This window comes from Arachis ipaensis, chromosome B7, assembly GCF_059453495.1.
Source record: "Arachis ipaensis isolate K30076 ecotype BB chromosome B7, ASM5945349v1, whole genome shotgun sequence".
NCBI classification, from domain to species: Eukaryota; Viridiplantae; Streptophyta; class Magnoliopsida; order Fabales; family Fabaceae; genus Arachis; species Arachis ipaensis.
In genome coordinates, this window is record NC_142442.1 from 5797508 (window position 1) to 5816522 (window position 19015).

The 19015-nt window shown below is 26.4% G+C and overlaps 2 protein-coding genes across 2 annotated transcripts; one reads left to right on the forward strand and one right to left on the reverse strand.

Annotated features, from left to right (window-relative positions):
- Positions 1–3789: 3789 nt before the first annotated feature.
- LOC107608401 (AP-1 complex subunit sigma-2-like) lies at positions 3790–6214 on the reverse strand. The gene is made up of 7 exons (XM_016310197.3): positions 6108–6214; positions 5904–5990; positions 5522–5613; positions 5337–5415; positions 4837–4872; positions 4343–4429; positions 3790–3881 (listed from the first exon to the last, which is right to left on the reverse strand). Exons 1-7 carry the CDS (start codon positions 6108–6110, stop codon positions 3810–3812), a joined length of 456 nt encoding a protein of 151 aa, XP_016165683.1. The 5' UTR covers positions 6111–6214; the 3' UTR covers positions 3790–3809.
- A 7724-nt stretch (positions 6215–13938) lies between these two features.
- LOC107608818 (ETHYLENE INSENSITIVE 3-like 1 protein) lies at positions 13939–17387 on the forward strand. Its single transcript, XM_016310553.3, has 2 exons — positions 13939–14219; positions 15000–17387. Exon 2 carries the CDS (start codon positions 15146–15148, stop codon positions 17009–17011), a length of 1866 nt encoding a protein of 621 aa, XP_016166039.1. The 5' UTR covers positions 13939–14219; positions 15000–15145; the 3' UTR covers positions 17012–17387.
- Positions 17388–19015: the final 1628 nt, after the last annotated feature.

Below are 19015 nucleotides of genomic sequence, written 5' to 3' on the forward strand. Positions count from 1 at the left end.
CGAATGTGTTATGCGTAGTTATGGATGTTAGAGGTGGTAGACCAATTTGTGGGACAGCTTTTTTGGTAAGCAAATTGGAGGGTCCGTTTTGCATGGAGGGAATATCTGAAATTTACATGAAGCTTATCGGACCCTCCGAGTTCTGCATGAATGAATTTTTTTTTTTATTTTTCCTCGACAACTCGCATAGTCTGTGTTGTAGTGAACAAGTCGGACTGTCCGATAAGCCTCGCTCCACTCGCACCGTCCAATTTCTTACCTGCTGACACCACATGCAGGTAAAGCACACCTGATCCTCATAACGGGTCTTACCCATTCTAACTTCCATAATAAAATTAAAAAGTGTTGAATTAATGTACGTATTATTAGAATCGTTGGCAATAAAGTTTTTGTAATTTTTATAAGCCTTTGCTTTTTTTTTTTTTCCACCTTTGCCTTTGCTTTTTATTCAAATGAGAAAAAGTATAATGGGCCTAGCCCAATTATCAGCAATATAGTTAACATATAGTAGAAGCAGTATATATAGATTATGGGGTCAGGCCCAGTTGGAATTAAAACAAAAAGAAATATAATACATTATATAGAGTTTGGAGTTTGGACTTGTAATGAAATTAGCATGACCGAAAAAACAATAAAATTGTTAAAAATAAAAATTAATTAATATGTAAAAAACTCAATAACCAAATTAATTGTTATCTCGTTATTCTTACCAACCTCTTCTTATTAAGCATACATAAGAAAATGATAATAAGTTGTTGTTTGTGTTTCTACTTTGGGAATAGGGTGGTGGACTACCTCGTGCTAGGGTAGTAATCTAATCTATGTTGTGTTTTATACCTGCAATTTTGTACGCCTGGGATTTTTGTGACAAAATCACAAAATATGTTGAGCAATGCTATGGTGGATACGGGTGTACATGGTCTGGTCCGGTCGGTCTGAATTTGAATATTTTAGGGAATAATTTAGTGTAATTTTACTAGATTTATGATCGGATAAGAATCTAAAAAATAGACTCAGTCATTATTTAAAGTCGGATTTGGGTTAAGACGAATTCGACTTCATACGATCGATGTGTATCCTAAGGGAACTAAAAAAATATATATATTTTATATGTTTTAAATTAATTCCAATATTATGTTATATTAATTATAAGTTTATTGTTTTATATTTAATCACAGTTGTTAAATTAGAAAATAGATCCAAGAAGCATCAAATTAGAATTTATGAATAAATTCAAATTTAAATATAGATATCAACTTCTCGGTAACAAGTTTTTTCTTTATAAATAAGTGCATCATAAATAAATTTTTTTATAAATTATTGTTAAAGCTTTAAAGACCTAGTTTTCACCCGATTTGAACCCGATATAATTGTGGTCCGAAAATATTTAGATTTCATTCGGTTTAAAATCGAGTTAAAATCTAAAAAAGAGATCCAATGTATATTTAAAATTGAGTATAAATTAGGACAAATCCAATTTTACCCGATCCATATACACTCCAAACGATAAAAAATGATATTGAGTGCAGAATAAAGATTATACTTTTTTAAATAGGAAAAAAAATATGAAATAGAGATATCATGTGCAATACATACTTCTTTAAAAGATTAGTTTCAATCTTCATTCTTTATCCAATTTTATTCTTCATCAAAGAAATCCTCCTAAATACAGTCACCAAAAACAAAGAAATTAAAATATTAAATATGATATACTAAATTTGGAATCATCGTATCAAAGAATTAATAAAAAACGGTGCACATATACAATAATCAGTCCTCTATATATTCAAGCCCAACATGAAATTCCAATTGTCATGAAAATAAAATATATAAAAATATCTTAAGCAAGTGTCGGAAGTTTGAATTTCGCTTTATATATGCAATAACTCATTGGTTAACAGTAGGGCTGGAAGTGAGCCGAGTTGAGCTGAGCTAGACCAAGCTTAAGCTCGGCTCACAAAAATTGAGTTTGGTTCACGGCTCGACTTATTAACAATCGAGCCTATTTCTTAAGCTCAAGCTTGACTCACCAAAAGCTCACGAGCTGGCTCAAATAATAGAAACATAAATACATAATCTATAATTCTATATCAATAAATTATAACTTATATATTTAAAAAAAATTAAAAGATTAGTTTTATATATTGTTATCTATTAATAAATTATAAATTTTTTATTTATGTCCTACATCAAAATTATATGTAAAAAATAAATATAAAATTTTAAATAATTAAGATCATTAATATATATAATTATATATTACTATTTCATATGTATATATATAATATTAAAAGTATAGATTAAATGCATATATGATGTGTGTATATATATATATAATCGAGTCAGCTCACGAGCTAATGAGCTGAGCTTATCCAAGCTTAAACTTGGCTTATTTAATTTATGAGCTCAATTCCAAGCTCAAGCTTGGCTCACTAGCTCACGAGCTTAGCTTATCGAGCTATTAACGAGTCGAGCTCGAACGAGCTTATGAGCTGGCTTGACTCACTTCCAGCCCTAGTAAACAGTAAACCCTTAAATAGAGTTTAGTATTACGGCAGATTAATCTTTGACCTGTCAAGTTGAGTGATGTCGTGGAAAACCAATATATATGTTCACTAAAATTTCTTTTTTTGGTTGTACATCTCAATCTAAAACCTAAAACACTAAAAGATTAAAAAAAAAAAAAAATCTAGCACCTAAAATGTCCTAAAAGAACTTGTATCCTTTCATCTTTTCTTGCTTGCCCCAATCCTCTTCTCCTTCACACATGGTGGGTCCAATTTTATTTGTTTATATATAATCCCATTGCCCCTACAATTAAGGTAACCCATCTTAGGTCTCAACAGTTTCTAGACAATTCGTTACCCTTCATCTTCAAATGTAGCTATCATTTATGTATCTGTGGTTTTACTTTATCCATAGTTTTAAGGTCTTTTCATAATGTAATGTCTCTGTATGTATGTAACCTTTATTGTTTATTTTATTTCATAGGTTTTGAATGGTTCAAATATATCCTTAAAAGTGCATCACATAATTTGTTCAATTCTATTTGTTTTTACTTGAGATCAAGTTACATGCAATGTTCATAAAAAGTAGGTCAATATTTTATGGAGTGTGTGTCCTATGCTTTTTAAATGCTTATGGGCCTAATGGGTTTACAACCCCCCACTACTCTTAATGGGCCCATTATGGGACCACTTCATTTATCAATAGAATAGCAAGATATAATGGGCCCACATGACAAATGAGCCCGTTGACCACTAAGGTCCAAAAACCTAGATAATGACCTTTTGAGGGTTGACCAAAATGAAAATTTATATTTTGAGGATAATAAGTTAGATTTTAATTGTATTTACTATTTATAGTGTAAAGGACAATAACTAAATTATTAATGAGAAAATAAGTAATTTCATATTTAATTAAATATAGATATACGCATAAGATGATAATATAATTTAAAATATTTTTTATTGATGGTCTAAATTTATATTTTATTCTCTAAAATATAACACACACTTTAGAAGAATCTAATACTAAATTAATATAAAACTGACTATTTTTTGTTCAAGAAAGCAAGAATGAGATTATTAAAATCAAAAGAAAAAATTGAAAAGAGATACATGTCTTCAATGATATGAACAATAAGTCATATTTCAGTATTTGGAGTACATGAAATTAACCAAGGATACATGGCTTTGTCAAAAAATCTTTAAAGCAATAAGAGAGAAAAGTATCACTTGATTGAAATTTTATTTGCAGTATATAAGCTAATTATTGTAACATGATATAATTCACTATGAATCTCTCTCTCACTTGGTGGCTTGAGCAATTATGCTACTCAATGAACTAGCCTCCTCTTTAGCTGCTTCTAATAATTCCTCCTGCAAAAATCATATAAGATCAGTATTTTATTAGTATTTCCATTCATATTATTATATTTAAATAAATAAAGGTTTAATTATTCTATTGGTTTCTATAATTTTACCGAATTTTCAATTAGGTCTTTATACTTTTTTTCTTTTTAATTGAATTCTTACACTACTTTTAATTTTATAATTAGGTCATTTTCATATCAAAAATGTTAAAATTAACAAAATATTTCTCCTAAAATACATGCGGTCAAAGAGCTAATTAGGTTTTTAATTATGAATACCTTCAATTTGCGAAAAAATATTCAGTTAACTCTAACATTTTTTACACTATGAAAGACCTAATTATAGAATTAAAGCAGTGCAAAGACCTAATTGAAAAAAAAAATTATATAGGAATCTAATTAAAAATTTGATAAAACTTTGGAGACCAATAAAATAATTAAATCATAAATAAATAAATAAATAAATACCTGTGCAGCTATGAGTCTGAGTGTAGTTCTCTTGCTAGTTTCTTGCATCTCTCCAGCAAGCAAAATTTCATCCAAAATAAAATATGCCTGCTTAAGATCAACCTTACACAGATTAGCCTTTTAATTAATTATTATTGAAGCTTAATTAGTTCAATATGGTCACAATAGATTATTTGATTCGTTTTCTTTGAAATTTCTTTAGTAATCAATGACAGAAATACATAAATACTAAGAGATATAAAGGTATACCATCGAGAAGAAACATACAAAAACAAACAAAATGTCTTTATTTTAAAATAAAACTATTTGTCTAATAATTTTTATCTTATTTCTATTTATTTTTTTTTTGTTCTTAAAACACTTATTAAACAAAACCTATAAAATACTTAAATGTAATTTGACCATTTACATGATTATATGAAAATGTGTATTTCACATTCTAGTTTAGTAAAGAAAACTAGAGATAATAATGTTTATGAGAAACAATTAATTACCTTATGGAAGTTAAAGATCAAATCCAATTCACAAACCTGATAAAAAAGAAGAAAAAAAAAAAAAAAAAACTATCAGAGGAACTAATTATTCAAGTTCTGAAACATGCATTGGCAATATATAATTAGTTTAATTATTTTTTTGATTTTTATAATTTTATTACATTTGTAATTAGGTCTTTATATTTTTTTTAAGTGGAATTTCTATATATACTATTTTTAATTTTATAATTAGATCTTTTTTAATATAAAAAATATTAGAGTTAACTGAATATTTTTTTTATAAATTAAAAATATTCATAATTAGATATAATATTATGTTAATTTTAACCATTTTGATATAAAAATTATCTAATTATAAAATTAAAAATAGTTTAAAGAATCAACTGAAAAAAAAATATAAAAACCTAATTAAAAATTTAGTAAAATTATAAAAATCAAGAGAATAATTAAACCTGTATAATTTGTTAAGAAAGTTGAGAATTGAAGAACTTGAAACTCACACTGCCAAAATAGCGATCCAATGTCTCAACATAATGATGAATAATGGAGAGTGTCTCCAATTCATTGTCATCTTGATCACTGCATATGCAAAAGTAAAGGCTAGCATATCTGGAAACAATATTAAAAAAAAAAATCTCAAAATTAGAAATAAATTTTCGTGTTATTTGAATATTCTTAGTCACACCTTTTATAAACAACTTTAAATCCCCTCCATTCTACGAAATTGCACAGTTTCGGACCTCGTGAGAGAATCTCACTGCTTAACTCTCGAATTACCTTCAGAAAAAAAAAAGAAACAAACACTTTTAAGAATTTAAATTTGTAATTGAGAACAGAAATTTTAACATTCAATGTAAAACTTATATGTCACAATTTTAATTTTTTACAATCACAATTACGATCTCTTACCACAATTTAAACCCTAATTCCCAAATGATGATACAGCTCAAGATCAAATAACTTGAATAAACAAACAAAAAAATGTGATCCTCTTCTATAAAATATATAATATATGATAATAATGAATTAAAATGTAAAATTTTGTATGCAATCATGTAGACAAATACCTTGGATCTTTCTTTTTGAGAGTATGGAGAATACCATTTTGTAAGCCTTACTTTTCCTTGTCTACTTATGAGAAGCACAAAGTGAATCTGAAAAAAAAAAATTAAAAAATAAAGGTAAGAGTGGTAAAAGAAATCAAACCCTTGTTATGAGAAATGGATATTAAGATTATTTTAAAAATATAATAAAAATTGAAAAACATGTACCATGACGTTTTATTGTTTGATTTGGTTTTAGTTATGGTGAAAGGGATCGTGGTGTTGTTTCTTCAGATCTATGAGACCTGAAACTTTTGGAGTTTTGGTTAATTTCAATGGTCAAACAAAAACTTCAGTTTCATTGAATTTCGCACAAACACAACCATTTATGTGACTATTCTAACTTAAAAAAAAAAAAAATAGCCACCGTAATTTATCATATAAAATAAAGTAACAATTAACTAAATAATATAAGAAGATTTTCAAATGTACCATTGTACCAGTGTATCAGTGATTTTTAATCGTTAATCTTAATTATATATATTATATATATTTTTTATAATTAAGATCAACGGTTAAAAATTACTGAAACACCGGTATAACGATATACTTGAAAATTTTTCAATAATATAACGAAAAACAGGGTAAATAACATATATAAATTATATGGAGGGAAAAATCTCCCTTGTCCCATGTCTTAATTAATAGATTGTGGCAGGATGATTAAGACAACAATAATGTGGCAGATTTTCGTATTATCTAATCGTTTATTTTGTCCTTTTTTTATTTTATATAGATCTTACTTCATTGCTATTATTTGCACTCTAATTTGTCTCTTACTTATATTTTTTTAAATTAATTTTTTATATATATATACCCACTTTGATCTTAATTTTATTCTATTTAAAACAAAAATCGATTGAATAGAGACAGGTCGAGTATCTGCAAGTATAAATTGTATTACTATTTTTAAAGAGAATGGATTTTATAATTTTTACTCTCCTACTAAATCGTTACACTCTATTAATTTTTTGAAAAACTAATTTTTAGATAAATTTCTGTAGACAGAGACGAACTTAAGGGGGTAAATAGTGGCCTTGGATCCTCCAAACAAATTTTAAAAGCTCATATACTATTATAATAAATGTATTGTATAAAGTAAAATTTAATAGTATAGTGATAGTAAAAAGAGTTACTATTCTTTATATATTAGAACTTAAATTTCTCTACATATATTTATATTATTTGTATTTTTTATTTAATTTAGAGTTTTTTTTTATATTTTTTTAAGATTAATTTTAACATTTATAATCATATAAAAATTACTTTAATATTATTTAGGATAATATTATATTTTTCCAATTTTATTTAGTTGTTTTTTTTTATTGTTTTTTTAATTAATTTTTATCTCTATTATTATATAAAAATACTTTAATATATTTTAAATTCACATAATAAATTTATTAGTGCAATTAACTTACATTATTTTATGTTATATTTTTTAATGATATAAAAAATAAAAATATATCTTACTGTCACATAAATACTTAATAAAGTAAATTAATTAACAAAATATTTAAAAATATATAATTTTATATTTTATTAGATGTAAAACTATAAAAAAATTATAAAAACTGAGATAATTCTTTTATTTAACAAGTATTTATTAATTTTTTTAATAAAAAAATTAATTATAATTATATCTATTATTAAATATATAATATTATATTTAATTATACAAAATTTTAATTTTCGACCCCTCCGTTCTTAGATTTTTGGATCCGTCCCTATCTGTAGAGTATATGAATTTATATATATATGGGTCTAAAATCTAAATCCCACTGTTCTATAGCAACACTTATTGAGCAATTTAATCTACTAAATACACCACAGGTATAACAGTTTATTTAATCATTTATATAAATAAAAGAGGTCTAATATGTAATAACAATATTTTGCCTTCCAAACAATTTATATACGTCATCTATCCTACAAAATATAAAATATTGTGAATAAATTATCATATATATTAATCAAAATAATAAAATGTTTTAATCTTTTAATTAGTGCCTTAAATTTCCTAATTGTACCCTACATCAATAATTCAATGGGAAGCAAAAACTTGTTATAATTTTCAAGATCATGATATTTCTATACATATAATCGGTTCTATATATATATAAGTGTAATGTTACAGATGTTATTAAAATAAAAAGACAACACTTGCCATGGAACCACAATTATACAATGTTGCTTATTATTATATGATGCATCAAACATAGGCTTGTTTAAGTGAGCTTTTAAGAAAAAATCTTTTTTCGAGTTATCTTTTTTTAAAAGATTTTATAGAGAAGTAAAAATAATTTTATATTTAGATATCTCATATAAAAAGGTCTTTTTATCAATCAATTATGTTTGGGTATAACAATATAAAAGTATTTTTTTGTTTATTTATTACATGAAAAACATCTTTTTTTTAAAAAAAAAAATCTTTTAAAAAAAGATGTAAATTACAGCTTCTCAAAAAAGATTTTTTTTTTTAGTTTACTAGTGCTTTTATTTTTACTACTAGAAATTTACCAAACACGTTAAAAAATAAAAAAAGATCTTTTTTCATTGAAAAAAGATCTTTTTTTTTAACAAAATAATGGCGCCCAAACATGCAATAGTCTTAATTTAAAAAAATATAAATTGGTGGAGGAATATTCTCGGGAAATTTGTTAAGGAAAGAAATCAAAATATTATTTCATAAAAGGCAAAATATCTATTTTTTGTATATATGAACAGTATTTGATATTTATTTCCTTAAATATTTTTTTTTGAAATTTATATAATAAAATATAAAGTATCTAGTACAGAACATTAAATATTTTTTTCAACTGATATACATATGCTTGTAATGGAAACAAAGTTAGTGTAAGATTTTTAATTTCTTGTTGTTATTTTTATGTCACTGATGAAATATAAAGAAATCAAAATTTTGTAGAAATTATTTTATATATTTATTGTTACGCTATACTCCCTTTTCTATTACTATTTTGTCGAATAAATAAATAGCCATTTTAACCTTCAAAAGATTTTGATTTTACAAAATAAATTATCGCATTTATTTTTTATAAAATAAACTCCAAATATCTACTTTGTTTGGTAAAATAACCTAATTATTCAGAATAACAAATTGAGAATTAGACCTTTTTTTTTTATCAAATTTAGTATATATTAAAAAATTTATTTTATCAAAAATAAATATAAAAAATCTATTTTATCAAATCAAAATATTTTAAATATCAAAATAATTATTTATTTTTTTTACAAATACAGACAAATTCAATTCAAATTGGTTATTGTTACTTTATATTTTTTTTTATGTTATATTTTTATATATATATATATATATATATATATATATATATATATATATATATATATATATATATATAAAGCAAAATTTAAACTTTTAACGTTTATTTAAATTGCGTTCACTCAACTTAGTTATTGTTACTCTATACCCTTGTATAATGACTATGGACTCCAAATAATTACTTTGTTATGCTGGTGGCAAGAAGCAACAGAATTACTAAGCATAATATTTATCTATTTGTTGCTCTTTTTTTTTAAAGGTTAATTAGGGGTGAGTACAGATAAATTGGTTCAGATTTAAGGTGAAATTAGAATCGAATTAATTGAGTTGTAATTGGTTCAGTTTGGTTTAAATTTATATTTTTTTTTTGTATTCGAATCAAACTAAACTGACTAAAAATAGATTAGTTCGATTCGAATAATTGAATATTCGATGAAACAGAAATTCATAAAAAAAATTTAAAAAAAATAAAATTTTTATCTTAAAAATTCTGTAAATATAATAAACATGTAACATTAATAGAAATAATCTAAATATGTTAAACACTAAATATATTAAAAATTAAACACATTAAAATTCAAACATATTAAATACTAAACACATTAAAATTTAACCATACTAAAAGGCATATATATATATATATATATTTTTTTTTTTTTTAATTTTATTTTTTATTTAATTAATATATGGTCGGGTCTACAGGTTGGTTCGGATTCTGCGCCACCAAAACTGTTATTCGAACTAGTTACTAGAGAGAGTCATTGGTTTGGTTCGGATTGGATCTGATTATCCATTAGTTCCAGAACCAATTTAATTGATTCGGTTTGAGTTCAGACGGGTAATCGAGTACCAACGACTCGTGCTCACCCCTAGGTTAATTTAGTATCTTTGATTTTTATTTTTTATATTTTGGCTTATACCTAGAGAAATATCTAACAAAATAAAAATAAAATAAATAAAGTAACTCCCATTATACTAATTTTGGCATTAGAAGACAGATAAAAAGTAGGTGTAATGATAAGAACAATAAAGGATGGAAATTCAACCAATGAAAATTAGCTTGACAAAAATGGGCTAGATTTTATGTGAACTTTATCCACAGGATTGAAGGTTTCAATTTTTGAAAATTATTTTTAAATTAGCTTTTGTGTTGGGAAATTTTGTTTATATACTCATAACTCAAATAGCATTTCAGTTTCTGTTTTTGATAAAAATGATGAAAATAGTGCAATAATATACGTATATTTTTTAATCAATTTAGATTGGTCGAGTGATTAGTTCATTTATTCGTTTAAAAAAATATTGAAAATTCGAATTCTGTCTCGTGCATTTAGTAATTTATTGACCAATAACAAATCTTTAAATAAAGCTCATCTGTAACGAATTAATCTTTAGTTATCGAATTTGAATACCGTAAATAACTAAAAAATAAATATATATTTCTTATATTATTTTTATAGAGACAGAGAAATGAATTTAAATTTCAAGTTTTTAGCATCAAATTTAGAGAATCACTCATTAAACTATATTTATAACTAACCAAAAATTAATTATCATGCTCAGCCGACCTAAAATAAAAAATAAATACCTGAAAAAATTTTAATAAAATCAATAATTTTTTAATGTCTTGAAAATTGTCCAAAGCAAAACCATAGTGGAAGTAAAGGGGAATGGGATGGGTTGCATTATTATCTATTAATTTATTATTATAGTTTTTTTTTTTTTTAAATAGTTATCCCCACACACAGTGTGTTCCACTGAGTAACCCACTTTATGTTATGTGTGTTTGTGTGCGTTTCATTTTGTTTGGGTGTGTGAACTTCATAATTGGTCAGGTGCCCTTATCAATTATCTGCAAACCGACGAAGCCAAACACGGTCCCCACTTTCACACATTACACACTTTCATAGAAATAATAATTAAATAATAATTAAAATAAAATTTTAATTAACTTGTGTTCTAAAAACACATATTAATGATATCGAAGAAATAAAAAACATATTAACATTATTAGATGAAACTCTTTTAAAGCGAAAGAATTAGTAAAACGGTAAAGTGAATGGTTAATTAATTTTAAACTGAGATAGTGAAAATTACGTATGTTATATTAGAACTTACAGTTATAAATTCTGATTAATCTATTATTTTATTATTTTATGAATCTTCTCATCTTAAAAATTTTCAATTTAATATTATTAATTATTAAAATAACTGAAAATTTATCTATTAAAACAAAAAATTTAATATACAATTTAAATTATTTGAATTGATTGAATAGTTAATTCATTTATTCTATTAAATAAATATTAAAATTGTAATTTTATTCATTAACTAGCGATAAATTTTAAATAGAGTTTTAATTCGCAACCTATTAGTTTCGAACTAATTGAGTTGGGAGATATTTTAAAGAAAAAAAAATATATATCCTTAAGAAAAATATTAAGGAATAGACTATCAGAATATATTATTTTTGATAATCATTTAGTTATTAATTTAATTTTTTTAGTTTGATATTTTAACAATATATTTCATCCTATACTTTTTAAATATTAATAGCTAACAGCAGACAAAAATAATAAATTTTGATGTCTTTTATCATTCTTCTATTCTTAAAGCAAATATTAATCGAAGTGTAAAAATAAATAGAATTGAGCTAATATGTATTTTAAAAATACATGATAAATATAAAACAAATATATTAAAAACTTAAAATTTTTATATTTAAAAAAAATTATTAATTTATAAACTTAACATATATTCTTAAAGTACACGATAAATAATTTCATAAATAAATAATATGAAAAGAGTTACTTGATCTTCATGGCTTCTATGAGAGCATTAATGCGACCGAATAAGAACACAAAAAAACAAAGAAGTCTAAGAAGAGTTACGTAACTGTTATTAAAGAATGGTACTGAATAGAATACTCATAACTTTGAATTCAGAAGTGGATGGGATTTACCTACCCTCCACTCCACAACAATGGCTATTCTTTCTCAATTGAGTTTATTTACACATGTTCTTTTTTACTTCCTTTCTTTTTGGAAACAATAATTACCTGGTTTCCTCAATATCCCACCTTTGCCAATTCTACCTATTTCGGTATATATTAAAAAATAACTCATTAAATCAACTATAATGTAAATATGTATAAATATAATTATATTATTAATATATTAAAAATTATTTGCTAAATTATTATCATATAAAATATATATTTAAAATATGTGAAACAAGATATTTCTATATATACATATATATAAATATATAATAATTAATTTTTTTGTATATATAATATTTTTAATATATATTTTATATTTTAATATATATTTTATATATAAATAATTATTTTAAAAATTAATTTTTTATATCAGTCATTAAATTAATTATTTGTATAAATATATATTAAAATATAAAATATATATTTAAAATAAATTAAACAATACATATATTTATAAATAAAATATATAATAATTAATTTAATAGCTATTTTTGGTAGACACATAATATTTTTGATTTTATGTATATACTTTTTTATTTTAGAATAATTAATTTAATAGCTATTTTTAGTAGATACATAATATTTTTGATTTTATATATATACTTTTTTATTTTAGAACGAAAGTATTTATTTGACCCTCATTTATTTGTATGACATATCTTCGGAAATTACTTTACGAACCATCTAAAATTAATCTGAGCGAGATATATTAATTGGGTATATTTTTTAATTAGTATAGAAGTGTATTTACTATAGATACAAAAAAGAAAATTTCATATTAAAAATATGTTTCAAGTCTTTTATATATATCGAATATATAAAAAAAATCTAAAAATACTACCCTAAAAATCATTTTAATTTTACTATTTTAACAAATATCTTTATAAAATACACATAGTTAAAGCTTTGAGTTTATTCAAACATTAAAGATATGGATCAAATATTTGTATCTGTATAACATGTGTAGAACTCAATAACAAGTTAACAACTACTCTTAAAATTTTTTAGACAAATAATATGATATAAAAATTAATCTGTCTAATAAAATAAAAGTTTAAAAATTTATTTGGTAATTAAAATTTATTAAAAACTAAAATAACCAATTAAAAATTTTGAAAACTAATTTAGAGTGACTTATTATTAAAATTTTAAGAAAATAATACTTATAAAATATATAAATTTTAATAAAATAAAATACTTATATCCTTATCAAATAAGAAAAAAAATAATTTCCTATAAATTTATAAATTTAATAATAAATAATCTTTTTATTTTATTATTTTTATAAATTTTTTACAATATTTTTCATAATATATTATTTTAATTTTAATATATTAAATATATAAAATATTTTATTCATTTATTCAATTATATCTATTCAATTATCATATTATTTTTATTAATATAATATTATATAATTAAATATACGTATAAAATTATTTTATTATTTACCTCAAAATTAAATTGTAAATAGCCTCTTAATTGAATTACTCCACCCCTCAAATATGGGATATTTTACTCTCCCCTCAAATATGGGATGGTTTTACTTTTGAAAGTTTTGGTTTTTTATGAATATAATTTTAACCATCCCACCAATGAGTAATGTAATGTAATGTAATTAAATAAAGACACACCACTTTCACATTCACCAACACTCTTCCTCTTCTTAAGCAAAGCAAATAAATAAATATAAAATAATATAATATAAATACTTAAAAATATTATTATAACAAAGAAGATAATAATGCTCTAAACACCCTGTCTCTTTTCTCTCTCTCTCTTTCTTCCCACCTTCCCTTTCTCTCTCTTCACTTTCTCTTTCTTCTCTTCTCTTCTCTCTTTCTTATGTGCTCTTCAAACTCCCTGAAATAACCTTCTCTTCTTCTTCCTCCTCCTTCTCCTCCTTCTATTCATTCTTCTTCTATCCATATTGACCTCTTTCGTGACCACTCATCAAGACCCTGTTCTGGATCTTCTGGTAAGCTTCCCCACGTGATTAAAAAAATCAACTTTTTTCACTCTTCAGTTCATTTCTTAAGCTGCTTGGTCAACTTAATTTGTGGGGTTCTGTTTTTTTATTTTTATTTTGTTCCTTTTTTGTGGGGGTTTCAATTGGGTGTTTCTTCTTCTTGTTTGTTTTGATATGTGGTTTCACTACCCTGTTGATCTGTGAAGTTTTAATCTTTTCATGGCTTTCTGTTGCTCAGTTTTTTTAACTTTCTAATCTTTTTTTTTTCCTATGTGCTTTTAAATCTTAGTTTTTGATGTTATGTATGGTCTTCTGGGTTGTTTTTTAGATCTTGTATTTCTGCATGGACTTGCTATTGTTTTGACGGTGGATTGAATATGGAATCTTCTATTTTATTTGTCCTGAAAAAAATAGTTTGATTGAATTATCATTGGAACCATGTTATGTGTTTATGCTGCATGAGTTTTTAGTATTTAATTTGTTGTTTATTTAGATCTATTCAATCTGGCCAGCGCCTGATCTAGGTAGTGTTTTCATGGATTGAAGTTATCAGATGAAACCTATGTTATTTTCTATAATTTTTTTTCTAGTTTTGTTTTAAATTTAATCCATTTTTTTCTACTTTTTATAACCTATATAAATATATAATCTTTATCAAATTTTGCTGGATGAGAAGTAAAATCTGTTAATTTGATATGCTCTTGATGTATTCACTTCATGTTGAAACTTTATTTTGTTCTTTGTACTAAATTAAATTGATTGTTCTGTTCTTCCTTGTCCTCTTGACAGGTGTGAAGGCATCTAAAGTTCTGGAGAATCTGTTGACCTGAATGTTTGGATAGTTCTGAAGGAGGGTAAAATTTGGGACGGATTTTTACATAGGTTGAATCAAACTGTTTGTGGAAATTTAGGCCATCTTTGAAGGTATTGACAAGATGATGATGTTTGATGACATGGGGTTTTGTGGAGATTTGGATGTTTTGTGCGGTCCCCTCGGCGAATCGGATATGACTGCCAGACAGACTGAGCCTGATGCAGTGGTGGAGGATGATTATAGCGACGAAGAGATCGATGTGGATGAGCTTGAGAGAAGGATGTGGAGGGACAAAATGCGTCTCAAGAGATTGAAAGAGCAAAGCAAGGCTAAAGAAGGCATCGATGCGGCGAAGCAAAGGCAATCCCAAGAACAAGCTAGGAGGAAAAAGATGTCAAGAGCTCAAGATGGGATACTCAAGTATATGCTCAAGATGATGGAGGTTTGCAAGGCTCAGGGATTCGTCTATGGGATTATACCCGAGAAGGGGAAGCCGGTTACTGGGGCGTCCGACAATCTTCGCGAGTGGTGGAAGGATAAGGTCCGGTTTGATCGAAACGGTCCGGCTGCAATAGCCAAGTATCAAGCTGATAATGCTATCCCTGGGAAGAATGATGGATGCAATGCTATCGGTCCGACTCCACACACCTTGCAAGAGTTACAAGACACAACCTTGGGGTCTCTCTTGTCTGCACTTATGCAGCACTGTGATCCTCCTCAGAGGAGGTTCCCTCTAGAGAAGGGTGTTCCTCCGCCGTGGTGGCCGACCGGTAATGAAGAGTGGTGGCCTCAAATTGGTTTGCCTAAAGATCAAGGTCCTCCTCCTTACAAGAAGCCTCATGATCTTAAGAAGGCATGGAAGGTGGGTGTCCTAACTGCAGTTATCAAGCACATGTCTCCTGATATCGCCAAGATTCGCAAGCTCGTGAGGCAGTCCAAATGCCTTCAAGATAAAATGACAGCGAAGGAGAGCGCCACCTGGCTTGCCATCATCAATCAAGAGGAGGCCTTGGCTCGCGAGCTTTATCCTGATTATTGCCCACCTTTGTCTTCTGGTGGGGGAAGTGGATCTTTGGTCATCAATGATTGCACCGAGTATGACGTCGATGGAGCCGAGAATGAGCCTAACTTCGACGTGGAAGACCGGAAACCGGAGAATCTTCATCCGTCTAATCTCGGCATGAGGGGAAGGCTGCAGGTTCAGAAACCTTCTCTTCCAATCAAGGGAGAGGTTGTAACAAACTTGGACTTCATTCGGAAGAGGAAGAGTGACTTTAACTTGATGGTGGATCAGAAAATCTACACATGTGAGCACCCTCAGTGCCCTTACAGCGAAGGCCGGCTCGGCTTCCAAGACCGGTCTTCGAGGGACAACCACCAACTCAACTGTCCATATAGAAACAACTCAGCTGCTGATTTCGCCGGTCCGAATTTCCATGTCAATGAGGTTAAGCCTGTTATATTCCCACAGTCCTATGTTCAACCAAACACCACAGCTCAGCCTGCTAGTTTGGTTCCTCCAACATTCGACTTAACCGGACTCGGCGTCCCGGAGGACGGCCAGAAAATGATCAGTGACCTCATGTCAATCTATGATGCAAATGTTGTAGGAAACAAGAACACAAGCTCCAATAACTTTGTAGCTGAGAATCAAAATCAAAACATTCCTCAACAATGCATCAATCAACAACAGGAAAGTTTCTTCCCCAATCAAGGAATGGTGATGGAAGGAAACTTCTTTGCAAGGGATGATAATAATCAATTTGACAGGTTCAAAGCCATGAACACACCCTTTGAGACCACCACCACAGCCGCGGCCACCGCCGTCGCCACCACCAACCCCCCCAATAACAACAACAGCAACTTTAACTTTATGTTTGGATCCCCTTGTGATCTAGGATCATTTGATTTCAAGGAGGATCTACAAGGAGGAATGGGAATGGATTCACTTCACAAACAACCAGATGTTTCAATATGGTACCAGTGAAGAAAAAGAACACAAGTTTCATGGGAACTTTTTGTTGTGTCCTTAGAAAAAGAAAAGAAGAAAAGAAAAGAAAAGAAAAGAAGGGTTTGGCACACACACCCCTTTGATCATGTGAACTTCCCTTAACTATCAAAGTTAGTTTTTAAATTACTTTGCATATTTTTATATTCACATGTAATCCTCTTATTATTAGGTCTTCTTTAGAGATATTTTATGTTCTATGGCAGGTCCTCTTCTGGTTTATTTGTTAATAAATCAATCATGGATGTTAATGTCACTATATATATATAATGTAGCCCCTCTCTTGTGTTTTCACCTTACTATATATTATTATGTGTACTATTGTGACATAAATAAGATTTTAATTTTAATTCTCTCCTAAGATATTATAAAATATAAATATGTGGCCCCTTTTATGGGAGGAAGGTGAAATTTGGTTGTGGATAGATGCAAAGGTTTGGCCTTATTATTAATATTATTGCAGACTTTATAATATAAATATATATTTTGTATGCTTATCTTGTTGTGCATGTGAAATGGACCCCATTATCAAGTTGTTTGGCAGATGCAAAGCTAAATTGCCATTTCAATTCCGTGATCAACTTGTATGCCATGAATGAGTGTGTGGGTTGTGGGGTCTTTGTTTTCAAGGCCACGTTGTCTTTGTCTTTTTTTAAGTCAATGGTCAAAACCCCAAGGATGCCTTTTTTTTACAATTTTGCCCCTATCTTTTTCTCTATTTGTTGGATTCATTATTTTACCAAAAATCTAACTAAATGAAGGGTGAAATTGAAATATTCGAAGATATTTGTATAAAATTAAAATCAAATAACAGTATTTCTAATCTTTAGAGTATTATTTTTTAGTATTTTTAAAAAATAAATTAATTTAAAATTAAAATTTATATTAAAGATAAATTAGTATTATTTTAGAGATATAGTATTATTTTGATAAAAAAATTAATAAAATTTTATTATTAGTATAATTATGTTAATTAAATAATTAAAAATAATATAAATTTTTAACTGAATAAGATTAAATATTAAAAAAAAGTATTTTTAATTTTAAATTATTATTAATGATATATAATTTTACAAATATTTATATATTATTTTATAAGATTTAAAATAAAATTAAAATTAAAATCACCATTGAATCTAATATTTATGAATGAAATTTAAAATTTACAATTTCCAACAAAGATGTAATCATATTTATTGTTTTGGTCTATCTAGATTTCACAAGTAAGAACTTTTTATTCTTAGAATTTAAATTTTAGATTTTTAATATCCAAAAAATTTAAAGAGATTTTTTATTTTCATTCCTATGATTCAAATTCTATATTTTCAATTAAGAAATTAATATACACACTTTGGTAAAACTTTCTCCAAGTCTTGCTTGAAAAAGAAAGTGGCACTTTGATTATACATTGAAAAAGTGGGGTCCACATCTCTTTGGAGTATGGACCCCTTATGGCGGCTGAACAAGTTATTGATTAATTTTTAATGTTTAATTTCACCCATTTTCTTGTTCAATGATGTTATGATTGTGAAAAATACTTGTATTTGGTTTGATATTTGGAGGGTATTGTTGAATTATTGATGTAGAATGACACAGGTGTCATCAAATTTAGTGAAGTAACGAAATTATTTGAAAAAGGTTGTAGTGTTATGTAATTCATCACGTGTGCAAATTCGCATAGTGGAAAAGTCATCAAATCTTCTGTGACTATTTTTGTAATTAGCCAAAATAAAGTTTTTTATTATTCCTCTTTTTTTAGAACTTTGTTAGTACAAATTTGACTAACTAATTTAGTCAATAAATAAATAAAATCATTGCAGCTATTTTTTTAGTACTGGTTTATTCTTTTAATTATATATACTACTTACTAATATAAATAAAATTCATACATATATCCAACTATATATTTTTATATTAAGAAAAATATTAAATTTAATTATTCGTTATGTAAACCAAGTAAGTAGCTAGTCACCAAAAAAAAAA

What these genes read in the sequence shown, in the direction of transcription:
- LOC107608401 (XM_016310197.3), bottom strand. An exon ending in CTCAAAAAGAAAGATCCAAG is followed by an intron (nt 5,614 to 5,903) that starts GTATTTGTCTAC and finishes TTTTTTCTGAAG; the next exon opens with GTAATTCGAGAGTTAAGCAG. An exon ending in TGGATCGCTATTTTGGCAGT is followed by an intron (nt 4,873 to 5,336) that starts GTGAGTTTCAAG and finishes CTTTTTTATCAG; the next exon opens with GTTTGTGAATTGGATTTGAT.
- LOC107608818 (XM_016310553.3), top strand. Translation starts at nt 15,146, where the DNA reads ATGATGATGTTTGATGACATGGGGTTTTGTGGAGATTTGGATGTTTTG.